We start from the raw sequence: 19,604 nt of genomic DNA, 5'->3' as shown, positions 1-19,604 counted from the left end.
TCACCATGCACAATGCCAAGCGTCGGCAGGAGTGGTGTAGAGCTCACCTCCATTGGACTCTGGAGCAGTGGAAACGCGTTCTCTGGAGTGTTGAATCACGCTACAGCATCAGGCCATCCGACGGACAAATCTGGGTTTGGCAGATGCCAGGAGAAAGCTACCTGCCTAAAGTTTGGTGGAGGAGGAATAATGGTCTGGGGCTGTTTTTCATGGTTCGGACTAGGCCCCTTAGTTCCAATGAAGGGAAATATTAACGCTACAGCATACAATGACATTCAGATGCTGTGCATCCAACTTTGTGAAAACAGTTTGGGGAGGGCTCTTTCCTGTTTCGGCATGACAATGTCCCCATGCACAAGGCGAGGGCCATACAGAAATGGTTTGTTGAGATCGGTGTGGAAGAACTTGACTGGCCTGCACAGAGCCCTGGCTTCAATCCCATCGAACACCTTTGGGATGAATTAGAACATTGACTGTGAGCCAGGCCTAATCGCCCAACATCAGTGCCCCAACTCACTAATGTTCTTGTGGCTGGATGGAAGTAAATCCCCACAGCAATGTTCCAACATCTAGTGGAAAGCCTTCCCAGAAGACTGGAGACTGTTATAGCAGCACATGGGGGACCAACACCATAATGCACATGATTTTGGAATGAGATGTTCGACGAGCAGGTGTCCACATACTTTGGGTCATGTAGTGTATGTCAAACAAAATCCAATGATTGCAAAGTTAAACAAAACTCAAACTCAAATCAAACGTTATTTGTCACATGCGCCAAATACAACCGGTTTAGACCTTACAGTGATAGACTTTAAGAAGTTAATATATTTTTTTAAAATAAGTGTTAAGTAAAAAATAGAAAATAGAAAATAAAAGTAACAAATAATTAAACAGCAGCAGTAAAATAACAAGCAAGGCTATATACAGGGGGTACCGGTACAGAGTCAATGTGCGGGGGCACCGGTTAGTTGAGGTAATTGAGGTAATATGTACATGTAGTTAGAGTTAAAGTGACTATGCAGAGATTATAAACAAGAGAGTAGCAGCAGTGTAAAAGAGGGGTCTGGGTAGCCCTTTGATTAGCTGTTCAGGAGTCTTATGGCTTGGGAGTAGAAGCTGTTAAGAAGCCTTTTGGACCTCAACTTGGCGCTCCGGTACTGCTTGCCGTGCGTTAGCAGAGAGAACAGTTTATGACTGGAGTCGGTGACAATTTTCAGGGCGGCCTTCCTCTGACAACGCCTGATATAGAGGTCTTGGATGTACTGATGTACTGGTGTAACGCCCTGGCCATAGAGAGGGGTTTTTGTTCTTTATTTTGGTTAGGCCAGGGTGTTACATTGGGTGGGTGTTCTATGTGCATTTTTCTATGTTGGTTTGTTTCATTGATTTTGGCCGTGTGGCTTCCAATCAGGCACAGCTGTAGAGTGTTGTTGCTGATTGGGAGTCACACATAAGTGCCTGTTTTTCCGTTGGGGTTTTGTGGGTAATTGTTTCTGTTAGTGTTTTGCACCTGACAGGACTGTTTGGCTGTCGGTTTTCTTATTTTTGTATAGTCTTCTTTCGTCTATTAAATATTCAATGATGAACACTAACTCTGCTGCACCTTGGTCTACTCTCTCTCACGACAGCTGTTACAGAATTACCCACCACAAAAAAACCAAGCAGTGGAGAAGAGGGCAGATGGAAGTCAAGGAGGACTATAGGAAGCAGCGCGCTCGGGAGGAGATGGCATTCTGGTTGCTGGAGGTGTTGGAGTCAAGGATTGACTGGAAATGGGAGCAATTGCTGGACCACTGTGACAGCCTGCCTGGGAGGCAGGTAGAGCCCGAGAGGCAGCCCCAAAACATTTTTTTTTTGGGGGGGGGGCACACGGGGAGTGTGGCAGAGTCAGGTTGGAGACCTGAGCCAGCTCCCCGTGCTTACAGGAGGCAACGTAGTACTGGTCAGGCATCGTGTTATGCAGTAAAGCGCATGGTGTCCCCAGTACGCGTGGAGAGCCCGGTGCGTTACATCCCAGCTCCTAACATCTGCCGGGGGAGATTGGGCATCGAGCCAGGACGGGTTGTGCAGGCCGTGCGCTCTAGACCTCCAGTGCGTCTTCAGGACCCGGTGAATCCTGTGCCGCCTCCACGAACCAGGCCTCCAGTGGGTCTCCCCATCCTGGTCAATCCTGTGCCTGCTCCACGGACCAGGCCTCCAGTGGGTCTCCCCATCCTGGTCTCTCCTGTGCCGCTTCCAGCCGCCCGCCAGTCCGGAGCCGTCAGAGCCGCCCGCCAGTCCGGAGCCGTCAGAGCCGCCCGCCTGTCCGGAGCCGCCAGAGCCGCCCGCCTGTCCGGAGCCGCCAGAGCCGCCAGCCAGCCGGGCGCAGTCATCGCCGCCCGCCAGCCGGGCGCAGCCATCGCCGCCCGCCAGCCGGGCGCAGCCATCACCGCCCGCCAGCCGGGCGCAGCCATCACCGCCCGCCAGCCGGGCACAGCCATCGCCGTTTCTTTTAGTGTTTTGCACCTGACAGGACTGTTTGGCTGTCGGTTTTCTTATTTTTGTATAGTCTTCTTTCGTCTATTAAATATTCAATGATGAACACTAACTCTGCTGCACCTTGGTCTACTCTCTCTCACGACAGCTGTTACAACTGGGCCATACGCACTGCCCTCTGTAGTGCCTTGCGGTCGGATGCCGAGCAGTTGCCTTACCAGGCAGTGATGCAACCAGTCAGGATGTTCTCAATGGTGCAGCTGTAGAACCTTTTGAGGATCTGAGGACCCATGCCAAATCTTTTCAGTCTCCTGAGGGGGAATAGGCTTTGTCGTGCCCTCTTCACGACTGTCTTAGTGTGTTTGGACCATGATAGTTTGTTGGTGATGTGGACACCAAGGAACTTGAAGCTCTCAACCTGCTCCACTACAGCCCCGGGGGCGTGCTCGGTCCTCCTTTTCCTGTTGTCCACAATCATCTCCTTTGTCTTGATCATGGTGAGGGAGAGGTTGTTGTCCTGGCACCACACGACCAGGTCTCTGACCTCCTCCCTATATAGGCTGTCTCATCGTAGTCGGTAATCAGGCCTACCACTGTTGTGTCATCGGGAAACTTGATGATGGTGTTGGAGTTGTGCTTGGCCATGCAGTCATGAGTGAACAGGGAGTACAGGAGGGGACTGAACACGCACCCGTGAGTGGACCCCGTGTTGAGGATCGGCGTAACGGATGTGTTGTTCCTTACCACCTGGGGGCGGCCCGTCAGGAAGTCCAGTATCCAGTTGCAGAGGGAGGTGTTTAGTCCCAGGGTCCTTCGCTTAGTGATGAGCTTTGAGGGGACTATGGTGTTGAACGCTGAGTTGTGGTCAATGAATAACATTCTCGCATACGTGTTCCTTTTGTCCAGGTGTGAAAGGGCAGTGTTGAGTGCAATAGAGATTGCATCATCTGTGGTTCTGTTGGGGCGGTATGCAAATTGGAGTGGGTCTAGGGTTTCTGGGATAATGGTGTTGATGTGAGCCATGACCAGCCTTTCAATGTACTTCATGGCAACAGACGTGAATGTGTACAATTGTATTTTATACTATGTTATTCCTATGGAGTAAAATAGTAACATTTTAAGCGCTGTGTCTAAAGAGCAAAATACTTTTTTTTCAGTTTTCGCCTAAAATTACATACCCAAATCTAACTGCCTATAGCTCAGGACCTGAAGCAAGGATATGCATATTAAAATAAAATCTAATTTTATTGGTCACAAACACATGGTTAGCAGATGTTAATGTGAGTGTAGCGAAGTGCTTGTGCTTCTAGTTTCCGACAATGCAGTAATATCTAACAAGTAATCAAACAAATTCACAACAACTACCTTATACACACAAATGTAAGGTATGAATAAGAATATGTACATGTAAATATATGGATGAGCGATGGCCGTGCGGCATTGGCAAGATGCAGTAGATGCTATATAATACAGTATATACATATGAGATGAGTGATGTAGGATATGTAAACATTTTTAAAGTGACGTTATTTAAAGTGACTAATGATAGGCATAGGCAAGATGCTGTAGATGGTATAGAGCATTATATACATATGAGATGAGTAATGTAGGATATGTAAACATTATTAAAGTGCCGTTATTTAAAGTGACTAATGATGGGCATAGGCAAGATGCAGTAGATGGTATAGAACAGTATATACATATGAGATGAGTGATGTAGGATATGTAAACATTATTAAAGTGGCGTTAATTAAGGTGACAAGTGATACCTTTATTAAGTCCATTTATTAAAGTGGCCAGAGATTTGAGTCTGTATGTTGACAGCAGCCTCTCTATGTTAGTGATGGCTGTTTAACAGACTGATGGCCTTGAGATAAAAGTTGTTTTTCAGTCTCTCGGTTCCAGCGTTGATGCACCTGTACTGACCTCACCTTCTGGATGATAGCGCGGTGAACAGGAAGTGGCTCGGGTGGTTGTTGACCTTGATGATCTTTTTGGCCTTCCTGTGACATCGGGTGCTGTAGGTGTCCTGGAGGGCAGGTAGATTTCCCCCGGTGATGCGTTGTGCAGACAGCACTACCCTCTGGGGAGCCTTGCGGTTGAGGGCGGTGTAGTTGCTGTACCAGGCAGTGATACAGCCCGACAGGATGCTCTCGATTGTGCATCTGTTAAAGTTTGTGAATGTTTTAGGTGACAAGACAAATTTCTTCAGCCTTCTGAGGTTGAAGAGGCACTGTTGCGCCTTCTTCACCACTCTGTCTGTGTGGGTGGACCATTTCAGTTTGTCCATAATGTGTACGCCGAGGAACTGAAAACTTTCCACCTTCTCCACTACTGTCCCATCGATGTGGATGGGGGGGGTACTCCCTCTGCTGTTTCCTGAAGCCCACAATCATCTCATTTGTTTTGTTGACGTTGAGTGAAAGGTTATTTTCCTGACACCACGCTCCGAGGGCCCTCACCTCCTCCCTGTAGGCCATCTCGTCGTTGTTGGTAATCAAGCCTACCACTGTAGTATCGTCTGCAACCTTGATGATTGAGTTGGAAGCGTGCATGGCCACGCAGTCATGGGTGAACAGGGATTACAGGAGAGGGCTGAGAACGCACCCATGTGGGGCCCCAGTGTTGAGGATCGGCGGGGTGGAGATGTTGTTTCCTACCTTAACCACCTGGGGGCGGCCCGTCAGAAAGTCCAGGACCCAGTTGCACAGGGCGGGGTCGAGACCCAGCATCTCGAGCTTAATGACGAGTTTGGAAGGTACTATGGTATTAAATGCTGAGCTGTAGATAATGAACATAATTCTAAAATAGGTATTCCTCTTGTCCAGATGGGATAGGGCAGTGTGATGGCGATTGCATCGTCAGTGGACCTATTGGGGCAGTAAGTAAATTGGAGTGGGTCTAGGGTATCAGGTAGGGTGGAGGTGATATGCTCATTGACTAGTCTCTCAAAGCACTTCATGATGACAGAAGTGAGTGCAATGGGGCGATAGTCATTTAGTTCAGTTACCTTAGCTTTCTTGGGAACAGTAACAATGGTGGCCATCTTGAAGCATGTGGGGACAACAGACTGGGATAGGGATTTATTGAATATGTCCGTAAGCACACCAGCTGGCCTGCTCATGCTCTGAGGACGCGGCTAGGGATGCCGTCTGGGCCGTCAGCCTTGCGAGGGTTAACACGTTTAAATGTTTTACTCACATTGGCCACGGAGAAGGAGAGCCCACAGGCTTTGGTAGCGGGCCATGTCAGTGGCACTGTATTGTCCTCAAAGCGAGCAAAGGAGTTGTTTAATTTGTCTGGGAACAAGACGTCGTTGTCCGTGACGGGGCTGGTTTTCTTTTTGCAATCCGTGATTGACTGCCACATACGTCTCGTGTTTGAGCCGTTGAATTGTGACTACTTTGTCTCTATACTGACACTTTGCTTGTTTGATTGCCTTGAAGAGAGAATAGCTGCACTGTTTGTATTCGGTCATGTTTCCAGTCGCCTTGCCATGATTAAAAGCGATGGTTCGCGCTTTCAGTTTTGCGCGAATGCTGCCATCAATCCACGGTTTCTGGTTAGGAAATGTTTTAATAGTCACAGTGGGTACGACATATTCGATGCACTTGCTAATAAACTCGCTCACCGAGTCAGCGTATGCATCAATGTTGTTGTCTGAGGCTATCCGGAACATATCCCAGTCCACGTGATCGAAGCAATCCTGAAGCATGGAATCCGATTGGTCAAACCAGTGTTGGAAGGACCTGAGCACGGGCGTTTCCTGTTTTAGTTTCTGTCTATAGGCTGGGAGCAACAAAATGCAGTCATGGTCAGATTTGCCGAAGGCAGGGCAGGGCTTTGTATGCATCGTGGAAGTTAGAGTAGCAATAATCGAGAATGCTAGCAACCCGTATCTCGCATTCGATATGCTGATAGACTTTAGGAAGTCTAGTTCTTAATGTTAGCTTTGTTAAAATCCCTGGCTACAATAAAATCAGCCTCAGGATGTATGGTTTCCAGTTTACATAGAGTCCAATGAAGTTCTTTCAGGGCTGACGAGGTAATAGCTTGGGGGGGATATACACGGCTGTGACTATAATCTAAGAGAATTCTCTTGGAAGATAATGCGGTCGGCATTTGATTGTAAGGAATTCTAGGTCAGGTGAACAAAAGGACTTAAGTTCCTGTATGTTGTTGTGATTACACCATGAGTCGTTAATCATAAGGCATACACCCCCGCCCTTCTTCTTACCAGAGAGATGTTTGTTTCTGTCGGTGCGATGCATGAAGAGCCGGGTGGGTGTACTCTGACAACATATTCCGAGTGAGCCATGTTTCCGTGAAACAGAGAATGTTACAATCTCTGATGTCTCTCTGGAAGGCAACTTGTGCCCTAATTTTGTCCACTTTGTTATCTAGAGATTGGACATTGGTGAGTAATATGCTCGGAAGGGATGGATGGTGTGCTCGCCTTCTGAGTCTGACCAGTAGGCCGCTCCGTCTGCCTCTCCTGCGGCGACCGCTTTGTTTTGGGTTGACCTCTGGGATAAGATCCCATGTCCAGGGTGGAGGACCGAACAAAGGATCCGCTTTGGGAAAGACGTATTCCTGGTCGTAATGTTGGTAAGTTGTCATTGCTTTTATATGCAATAGTTCTTCCCGGGTGTATGTAATAACTCTTGAGATTTCCTGGGCTAACAATGTAAAAAATAATACATAAACTAATACATAAAAAAAAACAAATTACTGCGTACTTTCCTGAGGACCAGAAGTGAGGCGACCATCTCTGTCAGCGTCATCTTGCTGTATTCTTGATACCATTTGAAAGGAAACACTCTGTGGAAGTTTGTGGAAATGTGAAATTAATGTAGGAGAATATAACACATTAGATCTGGTAAAAGCTAATACAAAGAAAAAATATATGCCTTTTTTTCATTGAAATGCAAGAGAAAGGCCATGAGGTACTATTCCAGGTTAGGCGCAATTTAGATGTTGGCCACTAGATGGCAACAGTATATGTGCAAAGTTTTAGACTGATTCAATGAACCATTGCATTTCTGTTAAAAATGTTGTATCAAAATTGCCTAACTTTGCAATCATTGTTTTTTGTTTATAATACATTTCAAGTAAAAAGTCTTAGTCTCAGTATCACTCTGGTACCGTAGATTTACCCGTGTGCTATTTCACCAGTTGTCATGCTGTTGTGCAATTGCATTTTCGAAGTCACCTCAAAAATTTCAAGCATCAAAAGACAGAATCATCAGGTTTTTTATCAGGGGGTAAACATACTTTATTCATTTAAAATATTATGTAATAAAAAGATAAGTAGGATTCCTTTCATGGCGAGGTTCCAACCTCACCCATACATATTGTTACCCACAAACCAAAATGATTAGCATTAAGTCGTCTATACTTTGACAGGTGTGAGTGTCTCAGTGTGAGTATATCACAGCTCCTCCCTGTGTTCTTTGTCCTCTTTCTCTTCCTTGGCTGCACTCTGTGTGTCTACACCGGGCTCCTGGCCCCCCTCTCCCTCCTGTTCCCCTTCCTTGTCCTGTTTGTCTGTCCACACGGGGCCGCTGGTGCCGGGCTTGGCCAGGCGGAACTGGGTGGGTCTCAGGGAGTAGCAGAAGGGTTGTACCTGGTCGGGGTGGCAGGCTTTGGTGGCCCGCAGGCGTCTCACAGAGAGGCGTGAGCCCTCAGTCAGAGCCGGGGTAGACAGGGACTTGAAGGTATTCTTCACCCACAGGAGATCTGGGGGCTTGCGATGTTCCGAGTTCCCCGATCGCCGCTGCCAGGTGCACTTGCTGAGCTGGAGCTCCACGCGAGCTTGGGCTGGCTTGAGGGGCCGAGGACTGGGTTTGTGGGTGGGATGGGGTCTGGGGGCCCCTCCTGGGCCTGTGGGTCGGTTGGGACCGGTTTGCAGGGATGGATCATTGTGTGTAGTGACAGGGGCAGGATGGTCAGTGGCATCAGTGCCAGTCAGGGGTACCAAGACAGCCGTCATGGCTACAGGAGAAAATGTGTTTTCACTCACTGACTTCTCCTGAGACACTGATGCTACAGACTCGGTCTTCTGAGTCCTGCTGGTGGTGAAGAGCATTTGGGTGGAGGCACTCTTTGGGCGCTGGGCTTGGAGGGGTACTGCTGTTTTGCTCCTGCGGCTGAGAACAGGGACATGGGCAGTCTCGCCATCATACAGTAGCACAAAGTCCCTCTGACTGGCCAATGGCAGCAGCTTCAGTCCACAGCGACACTTGTTGAAGATCTCCAGAGTCAGATCTACAGGAGATAAGGCATAAGGCTGTAAGGCTTGATTAACCTACAGCTGGGTACTAGCTATCACACATCAGGCTATTTTCAACCCACCAATAGAAAAACAGAGAGAAGCCACACACAGGCAAACTAACAAATTAAAGGGGAACTGGTGACACTTCATCTCGCTATCTTGAATTGCAAAGACAAAAAAAGTATTTCCGAACTGTGTTTATTTCTGAGATCAGCTGCATTTGAGGATATCTTGTCAAATTCTTGAGGTAATATCATAGTCCAGCAGAACTAATTAAGCCAGTCATGTGAAGGGTAGTGTGTGCTCACCCAAAGTTTCCACAACAGTACTGGGAATCACTTCCTTCAGGGCCTCACAGTTGGTGTGGAGGGCTGGGTTACAGTTCATCTCCAACAGCCACACCTAGATGAGGACAGACAAAGGCACAGCAAGCACATCAACTGATAATTTGACCAACCGCTCACAAATACTTTTAAACTCACACACACTTTACATTAAAAACCAATGAGGTGTTTTGCCGACCTTAAAGTCATCGTCAATCATGAAATCACAGCCAATCAGGTCAAAGTACCCCAGTTTACGATATAGCTTGGCTTTCACAGCGAAGAAACACTGGATCATGATCTGCTGCATTCGCTTCTAATGAATGGATAACAGACATAGGGCAAGACAAACAAACAGACAGACACAAAGGTGTGGGTGGAGAGGATGTCGTTTGTAGTCTCTCCCAGGAGTAAAAACACATTACTTAACTATAAATAACACCAATGATGCTTTCATAATTGGTCCCTGAAGGGTTAACTTAACCATGATGTAAACCTAAAAAAAAACTAAAACTCACGGCGAAAGCGCCAAGCACCCAGTCCCTAGGCAGGCCCTTGGCAACACTGAGCTTGTCATTGACGTAGGTGTTGAATCGATCCATGGACCAGACGGTCTCCTCCTTCAGCACGCTGTAGAGAGGGTTCTTCTTCTGCATGTACTGTGGGGAAACAAAAGGGGGAACAGGATACACATGAATGGCCAGAGAGAGGAGTTGTTACAGGGCCAACAGTTTGAGACTTGATTGGTACCATGATTTTATGACCTGGTTTCTGGTCTATTTTCATGCAGTATCCTATGGAGATGCATCTGTTGACAACCTGATTCTGAAATAGTAATACTCTGCTTATATGACTAAACCTGCAGGTCAGGGGAGCAGGTTGACGTTTATTGTCATGAGTCTTGTCCTGGAGCAGAACTGAGCATTTTCCCTTTAGACAGGCCAACTGCAACATCAAAATTGCCTATATTGTAAAGATTCATTATATTTTTTTATTTTACTTTTTGTCTTTATTTAAGGTTAGGGTTAGACATTAGGGTTAACAGTGTGGTTAAGGTTAGAGTTAGAGTTTTGGTTTAAAATCAGCTAGTGACCACTCTGCAGAGCTGCCTCCAGAACAAGATTCATGACGAAAAACACTATCCTGCTCAGGGGAGGCAAAATAATTTTGTAAACCAAAAAAGAGAAGCATATTTTTTCTACTAACCTGATTGGTCAAATGGGAAGAGAGGTTGGGGGAGTTGGGGTCATAAAGGTCGCAGGTCAAGCGCACGTAACCATGGCGAAAAAATACCATGTAGGGTGAGGTGCAGGCAATGAGGAAATAGGAGCGCACATCAAACTTTCTCCCCTTTAAGAGCAGAGGGTTCTGGACATACCTGAGGAAACATTAGATATACATTATAATCCACTTGGCTGGTCTAGGATCGTCCCCGCAGTCCAAATAATTGTATTCATAATGATAAGGAAAAACAGATCCTAGATCAGCACGCATACTCTTTCTGAATACAGGCCCAGAGCCTTGTATCAATAGATACAAGGCTCTGTAGATACAATAGATACGCTGAGAACGTCACGAAAACAATGTGCACGCTTCAATGGTGCAGAAAGCCATGTGTGGTTGTGATTCTGGATAGCCAGATAGCTAGCAACAATGACAAGAAACTGCCATGTGGGGAATCGTTGTATCTTGTTATTGATACCATGTCTTGTTTGAGGTGTTTTGACTGATGTTTCGTCTATGCTAAATGTCTCAAATTCATGAGCTAGCTAACCAACAACTGTAACGATGTATTTGAGAGATGAGGTGCTCAATGTGAAACTTTATATATAGTTTACATGTTGTCAACAATCTATGCTAACACCGTCTGTTTTGCCGCATAGTTGCGCACGTGTCGGTTTTGTTGCTAATAAACCAACCCGTCTGTAGTACATGGCTCTTTTAAAAACAGATCTTACATTCCCTCTGTTGGTAGAAATGTAATAATATATCCAATTTGTCAAGTGAATATGGCAAACAATGGCAGCTTTGCAATTCATGGAGAATTACTACAGTATAACCACATCGAATAAAATCAGAATTATAGAATGTATTTGATGATCATATAATCTGCAATTCCTTTTGGCTTTGCAGACACAGTACTGAACGTCCTTATAAAGTAGCGTTCACAGCCCTAGTGTTCACCCACTGCTGCACGATGCGTGCCTGGGGCAAGCGAAAAGGCAGCGTCCTGTTGCACTGGCTCTCTGCGATGTTCTGCAGCTTGAGTCTGAAGGCCGAGACGTCTTCCTGGCTCCTCAGGAGGAAGATGCCTCGCCCCTGGTTGAGGCCCGTGGGTTTACAGATCCACATGCTTGTCTTCTCATCACACATACCTAGCAACGCAACATGGTTTTGTTAGAATATCTAACGTAAACTTGAATGAAACTACTGATACGAGCAAGAGCAGTGTGCTTTCCTTTTTCGCATTATTCCCATGCAGCTGCAACAATATAACTCAGATGTGGGAATGATTTTTTAAATGTCTTATTAGAATATCTCCAAATAGTGACATTTAATCATTGTAGTTATATGTGAACTATGCAGACAAATTAGTTATATGTCACCTTTGCTGACTACATTACCTACAGAACCAGTCAAAGGTTTGGACACGCCTACTCATTCAAGGTTTTTTTCTTTTTTTCTACATTGTAGAATAATAGTGAAGACATCAAAACTATGAAATAACACATGGAATCGTGGAGTAACCAAAAAAGTGTTAAACAAAGAGATTCTTCAAAGTAGTGACCCTTTGCCTTGATGACAGCTTTGCACACTATTGGCATTCTCTCAACCAGCTTCATGAGGTAGTCACCTGGAATGCATTTCAATTAACCTTGTTAAAAGTTCATTTGTAGAATTTCTTTCCATCTTAATGCGTTTGGGCCAATCAGTTGTGTTGTGACATGGTAGCGGTGGTATACAGAGATTGCCCTATTTGGTAAAAGACAGAGTCCATACTATGGCAAGAACAGCTAAAATAAGCAAATAGAAATGAGAGTCCGTCATTGCTTTAAGACATGAAATTCAGTCAATCCAGAACATTTCAAGAGTTTTTTACGTTTCTTCAAGTGCAGTCACAAAAACCATCAAGCGCTATGATAAAACTGACACTCATGAGGACCGCCACCGGGAAGGAAGACCCAGGTTTGTAACTGCTGCAGAGGATTAGTTCATTAGAGTTACCAGCCTCAGAAATTGCAGCCCAAATAAATGCTTCACAGAATTCAAGTAACAGACACATCTCAACATCAACTGTTCAGAGGAGACTGAGTGAATCAGGCCTTCATGGTCAAATTGCTGCAAAGAAACTAATACTAAAGGACACCAATAAGAAGAAGAGACTTGCTTGGACCAAGGAACACGAGCAATGGACATTAGACTGGTGGAAATCTGTCCTTTGGTCTGATGGAAAAATTCAAAATTTGAGATTTTTGGTTCCAACTGGCGGGTCTTTGTGAGAGACGCAGAGTAGGTGAACGGATGATAGGAGTGGCAGGTAGCCTAGTGGTTAGCACGTTGGACTAGTAACCGAAAGGTTGCAAGATCAAGTCCCCGAGCTGACAAGGTAAAAATCTGTTGTTTTGCCCCTGAACAAGGCAGTTAACCCACTGTTCCTAGGCCGTCATTGAAAATAAGAATTTGTTCTTAACTGACTTGCCTAGTTAAATAAAGGTAAAATAAAATAAAATCTCTGTGGTGTGGTTCCCACCGTGAAGCATGGAGGAGGAGGTGTGATGGTGTGGGGTGCTTTGCTGGTGACACTGTCAGTGATTTATTTAGAATTCAAGGCACACCAGCATGGCTACCAGAGCATTCTGCAGCGATACGCCATCCCACCTGGTTTGCGTTTAGTGGGACTATCATTTGTTTTTCAACAAGACCATGACCCAACACACCTCCAGGCTGTGTAAGGGCAATTTGACCTAGAGAGGAGAGTGATGGAGTGCTGCATCAGATGACCTGGCCTCCACAATTACCCTACCTCAACCCAATTGAGAAGGTTAGGGATGAGTTGGACCGTGGAGTGAAGGAAAGCAGCCAACAAGTGCTCAGCATATGTGGGAACTCCTTCAAGACTGTTGGAAAAGCATTCCAGGTGAAGCTGGTTGAGAGAATCCCAAGAGTGTGCAAAGCTGTCATCAAGTCAAAGGGGGGCTGCTTTGAAGATTCAAAAATATAACATATATTTTGATTTGTTTAACACTTTTTTGGTTACTACATAATTCCATGTGTTTTTTCCTAGCTTTGATGTCTTCACTATTATTCTACAATGTAGAAAACAGTAATAAATAAATAAAAACCCATGAATAAGTAGGTGTGTCCAAGCTTTTCACTGGTACTGTATGTGTCACAATAATTAGTTATTTATGTCACCAAGCAGACTAAACCTTATTGTTGTCATTATGCATGTTATTATACACTGCTCAAAAAAATAAAGGGAACACTAAAATAACACATCCTAGATCTGAATGAATGAAATAATCTTATTAAATACTTTTTTCTTTACATAGTTGAATGTCCTGACAACAAAATCACACAAAAATAATCAATGGAAATCCAATTTATCAACCCATGGAGGTCTGGATTTGGAGTCACACTCAAAATTAAAGTGGAAAACCACACTACAGGCTGATCCAACTTTGATGTAATGTCCTTAAAACAAGTCAAAATGAGGCTCAGTAGTGTGTGTGGCCTCCACGTGCCTGTAGGACCTCCCTACAACACCTGGGCATGCTCCTGATGAGGTGGCAGATGGTCTCCTGAGGGATCTCCTCCCAGACCTGGACTAAAGCATCCGCCAACTCCTGGACAGTCTGTGGTGCAACGTGGCGTTGGTGGATGGAGCGAGACATGATGTCCCAGATGTGCTCAATTGGATTCAGGTCTGGGGAACGGGCGGGCCAGTCCATAGCATCAATGCCTTCCTCTTGCAGGAACTGCTGACACACTCCAGCCACATGAGGTCTAGCATTGTCTTGCATTAGGAGGAACCCAGGGCCAACCGCACCAGCATATGGTCTCACAAGGGGTCTGAGGATCTCATCTCGGTACCTTACAGCAGTCAGGCTACCTCTGGCGAGCACATGGAGGGCTGTGCGGCCCCCCAAAGAAATGCCACCCCACACCATGACTGACCCACCGCCAAACCGGTCATGCTGGAGGATGTTGCAGGCAGCAGAACGTTCTCCACGGCGTCTCCAGACTCTGTCACATCTGTCACATGTGCTCAGTGTGAACCTGCTTTCATCTGTGAAGAGCACAGGGCGCCAGTGGCGAATTTGCCAATCTTGGTGTTCTCTGGCAAATGCCAAACGTCCTGCACGGTGTTGGGCTGTAAGCACAACCCCCACCTGTGGACGTCGTTCCCTCATACCACCCTCATGGAGTCTGTTTCTGACCGTTTGAGCAGACACATGCACATTTGTGGCCTGCTGGAGGTCATTTTGCAGGGCTCTGGCAGTGCTCCTCCTGCTCCTCCTTGTACATAGGCGGAGGTAGCGGTCCTGCTGCTGGGTTGTTGCCCTCCTACGGCCTCCTCCACGTCTCCTGATGTACTGGCCTGTCTCCTGGTAGTGCCTCCATGCTCTGGACACTACGCTGACAGACACAGCAAACCTTCTTGCCACAGCTCACATTGATGTGCCATCCTGGATGAGCTGCACTACCTGAGCCACTTGTGTGGGTTGTAGACTCCGTCTCATGCTACCACTAGAGTGAAAGCACCACCAGCATTCAAAAGTGACCAAAACATCAGCCAGGAAGCATAGGAACTGAGAAGTGGTCTGTGGTCACCACCTGCCGAACCACTCCTTTATTGGGGGTGTCTTGCTAATTGCCTATAATTTCCACCTGTTGTCTATTCCATTTGCACAACAGCATGTGAAATGTGTTGTCAATCAGTGTTGCTTCCTAAGTGGACAGTTTGATTTCACAGAAGTGTCATTGACTTGGAGTTACATTGTGTTGTTTAAGTGTTCCCTTTATTTTTTTGAGCAGTATATTTCACCTGATTGTTGTAATTTTGCCGTAGGCTTGAGAGATGCTGTTTCAATTGATAATATGCAGATGTATCATTGTCATCCTCTTAACTTAAAGGAACAATTATAGGATTTTCAAGAAGCAAAGTGTCACTTGCCACACCATTATGATGCAGTTTGCAGCATGATGATGATGTGGCACTTTGCTTCTTGAAAGTCCAATATCCTGAAAACTTGACTGCTGACATGCAAACATTCGGGGACTGTATTAACAATGGACTAATGAAAAAATACCAAAATATAGTTTTTGAGTGGATTTGTCATTTAACTTTTAGAATTAAAGTTACTATTAACTTCATGATGATGCACATTGCAAGTTATACTGCATCCTTCTTCTATGGCAGCTGAGTCATAAGTCTACTTGTGCTATTGGTGTGGGAGAACTGGGAGAACTGACTGTGTCATGGTTTCTTCTTCAACCCTTCTGCCTCTTCAACAAACCTAACTGCAGAAGGTGAAATTAACAGGTTTCGAAATGCCTTGAGGCCAATACGTAAAGCTTAATAAAGAGCAGTGATACTAGCAAGAGCAGTGTGCATGTTTCTTCTTTTTTCTCATGTTACTCAACTGTTACCATGCACCTGCAACAAAGATAGCTCAGATGTGTGAGTGCCTTTTGAATTTTGAAATGAACAGCTTTGAAATGAGGTGAGGAGCAATGGTGGAAAGCCTGCTGCAGTAAGGCGGTAGCCACTGTTAAAGGACTGTGGGTGTCATGGCTTTTCACTACGTCTCTCTCTGTCTCTCAGACATGCCCTCTGCCAGCATTTCTCTATAGCAACACAACAGGTTTCTCTTGTGATTTTATTACAATAGCCTACTAGGAACTGAAGTGCTGTACCTTAACGTTCCAACATAAAAATAAATAAATAATAATACATTCAAATCGCTAGGACAACTATTGTGTCACGCAAATCTGTCAGTTACGCATTATTTGTTTTCATTATCTTTGCCGTCATTGTCTTTTCCATGAAGCACAAGTTACTTTTTCAACTGTAGCCCGCTACAGAATCTTGTTGAACCTGTATTGTAGTGTGCTAGTATTGACATGTTATCGTGTTACTGGAGGCGTTGTATTTGACTTAGGCCAATTTTTACCTTCCTGCTGGGCAAAGAAAGCCTCTCTCTCATCTCTCATGTCCATGCGGAAGGTGGTGGGGAAAAACTCCTCAATTTTCATCCTCCTACAAGGCAGAGAACTATTGCCATTAGATGAAAGGTCACTGTATTACTTAAAGGGATCGTCTTATCTTATTTTCAATACTGTATTTAAAACGGATCCAGGAAAATCAATACCCTAGTGAAGTAAAAAAAATAAAAAAAAATAAAAGGAGCTAACATAAGTTATAGAAGTAGCCATTAGATGAAGTAACCATTGGAAGTAGACATTAGTAACTACTCTATAGAGATACATTATTTTACAGGACTATAATGTGAGAGGCCTATGCACCTTCTTTGTCTCAGATGCCTCACCTCAGTCCCCGACCGTGGTTGACCTTGCTGCTGAAGCGGTCATACTCCCTTAGGCTGCTAAGGAGGCCGATCTTAGTGGTCAGCACCTTGTTGTTGGGGATCTGGAAAAGGAGCTGTTCACCTACGACATGATGACATATTCAAAACCATTCTCCTTCATATAGTCATTTTCCATCTGTTGTCTTCTACAAAAGAGACAAGATTTCAAACACTGAACCCAGATATATATTTGCCGCTTATTATGAAATATTCAAGACTGAATTAACATTTTATGTAACTGTAACTGTATTGATACCTCTGTGGAGTGAACCATATGAGCTTGTATAGTACAGGTACCTTCTTTGAAGTTATAATAGGTGACTGGGGATTTGATCTCACACCACTTGAGTTTAAAGTCCTCTCTAGTCTTGTCATAGATCCGTTGCCATCCTCTGCTCTCACAATAGGAGGTTACTCTACATTGAATAAAAGTAGTCAATACAAAAAATGGCTAGACTGAAAAGATTGAATTAAGGCCTAAGTTGAATTGTCTTATCATTTCACTTCGTTGGAATAGGGGAGTGACTTACATGGAGGCTCCGTTCCCTCCTCCAAAGAAGAAGAAAGACCCTGGGCCCCTGGGCTCCTCTGTCCGCCTGTCCCTCTCCCTTTCTGGATATGGTAGTATCACCACCCCCCTGGGGGATGACCTCCTCCTGCTCCCACTGAAGCACTGCTCCTCCAGACACACACCTGCCGCACCCAGAGATATGGATTAAAACACACACTCATATACACACACAAGTAAACACACACATGCGTACACTCGTACAGAACATGCACGCTTACACACTTGAACTGCTGAGTGCCAAATTCTATTCAAAAAGTGTCAATATGTACTGTAACTAAAATGGTGGCAACTCTAGATAGGAAAGTCTTGTTTACTAAACCATAATAAATAATATTGCTTTTATCAGCTTTGTAGTTCCTGAGTGCTGATTTTGAACATGCCTTTTCATTTCAGTATTCTAGTTTTTCTTTTATCTTTGTTCACTAAAGCATATAAGAACTGTTTTGCACTGTATGACTAACTGGTCGTTTATATGCCTCTCCTGTTACTTATTATCGGAAAACTTTAGCAGACAAATTCGATTTTTAGAACCTGATGAGAAAAAAACCTGAATTGAACCACCAGAATACCACCATTCTCCACACACACCTGGCCCTCCATCCTCCCCGCTCCTCCGTGCTGCAGACATCCCCTGGTTACCTCTGAGACCTGTCTGTGGGTCCTCCTGCAGTTGGCCTGCCCCTTCACTGGGTTCTGATGTCACTTCCTGTATCTTGTTGTTGTGGGCCAGGGACCCGCTGTCTCCCACCTCCTCCTGTGTCCCTCCCTGGCTCTGTCTCTCCCGGGGCGTGTTGTCTCCACAGGCCAGCTGGGCTTCCGGCAGCCCTCTCACCCCTGTCTCGCCCTGAGGGCAGGGCTCAACCAAGTTCTCAGATGACATCACTTACCACTGATGCTGACCCAGATCGTGGGAGTAGTGGAGTACTGTAACAGGAGGAGATTTTCCATTGGGAATGGCACCTGGACCGGACCACCCCTCTCCTTCTCGCAGTCTGTGACACTATAGATAAGATTCAAAAGGATGGCTGTTTAATTGTAGTTTCTTGCATGTCTATTATTCTATTTTTTATTGAGAAATACAATTTTCTAAATGTAATCACAAAATGCAATTTAATCTCAATGTCAAGCAAATTGTATTTTACTGTATTCATAGCCTAGAACATTTGCCAAATTGTTTTATTATTTTATGCTTTATAGCTAATAAAATGTTAAGGACAAGTAATTAGATTAATTAAAATATCACAAAATGCATTAAATGTAGTCCTATTGAGCAATTTGCAGAATCGAGTGTTTAGCAGAAGTAGGTAGGCAGTAAGTGATGACCTCTGACCTTATCTTAAGCTGGTCTTGTTGCGCACTGATGCCTTTAGATTTCAGCTATGCATGCAGCTATTTAGGTCCAAAACAACAGCTTTTTCTTTGTATGCATTTCATCCAATGGTCCACATGAGGTCCTGAAAAGGAGAAAGAATTGCCCATGCACAAATGAGATAGTGTAAGTCAATATGCTGTAATTCAGTGTTAGTCCATGTAGGTTTTGGTCTGTATAAAATACTACTGGCACACTGGTAGCCAGCTTAGCCAATGCAGGACAAACTGATTAGGAAAGTGTGTAAACAGCCACTGGTTGCCTGGGAAATGGGTGCCTTGGCAACAGTTGCTAATTCTAGATTGAATCTTGCAACAATATCACCACAAGATACACTAGTCAAGGATATGAATCCCACATGCACCCCACCTCCAAGTTTAGTTTCATTCAATATTAATTGCCAGTAAGCCTGTGGTGTGACTTCTATAGTAATATGAGAACAGAGTGTCAACCAAAATGGATTTGTCAGTTTTCCAATGCATTGTATCTAGCAAAAGTGTAAAATAATATTTTCTGGAGGGTGCACACATCAAAGTATCCAGGGGGCATTTCTTTCCTTTTTTGTTGTAATAATCTTCACACCTTGTCTTGGGTCTTTGTTCCATAAATGTCCACTTCTTTCCAGATTCAATTTAATAAGTAGTGATCTAAAAATAAACATGTTTAATTTGTATTCATTTTATCACTGAGTGTGTGTGTGGGGGGGATACTGGCAAATACTGGTAGGTAGTTAAGGAAACATTTTCCTTTTTTCTCTCCCCCATAAAATTTGCCTGCCCCTTTTTTAAATCCAGTAATCACTCCCCATCTCAACCATTTGCCTACAGACGACCCACCCAGTCACAGTTGGCAATTACCACTAATCCTCCCTTACCTCCGAACACCATGATAAATTACTGGGAGTGGTGCCGTTGCATCTAACAGCCATGCAAACCTACAATATACTGTTGTCTGATTGTGGATTTGACTGTTATGAGGGTCTTTCCACAAAATGAGTGCC

General features: G+C 44.9%; 1 protein-coding gene across 1 annotated transcript; it reads right to left on the bottom strand.

Moving 5' to 3' along the window:
- Positions 1-7,725: 7,725 nt before the first annotated feature.
- On the bottom strand, positions 7,726-18,073 carry ttll10 (tubulin tyrosine ligase-like family, member 10). The gene is made up of 11 exons (XM_029723245.1): positions 17,824-18,073; positions 17,195-17,357; positions 16,962-17,080; positions 16,626-16,746; positions 16,251-16,336; positions 11,261-11,447; positions 10,279-10,450; positions 9,591-9,731; positions 9,272-9,388; positions 9,058-9,151; positions 7,726-8,742 (listed from the first exon to the last, which is right to left on the bottom strand). Exons 1-11 carry the CDS (start codon positions 17,861-17,863, stop codon positions 7,907-7,909), a joined length of 2,076 nt encoding a protein of 691 aa, XP_029579105.1. The 5' UTR covers positions 17,864-18,073; the 3' UTR covers positions 7,726-7,906.
- Between the last annotated feature and the right edge of the window lie 1,531 nt (positions 18,074-19,604).

This window comes from Salmo trutta, chromosome 30, assembly GCF_901001165.1.
Source record: "Salmo trutta chromosome 30, fSalTru1.1, whole genome shotgun sequence".
NCBI lineage: Eukaryota > Metazoa > Chordata > Actinopteri > Salmoniformes > Salmonidae > Salmo > Salmo trutta.
The sequence above is the reverse complement of the archived record's forward strand: the minus strand, read 5'-3'. Positions and strand labels throughout refer to the sequence as shown.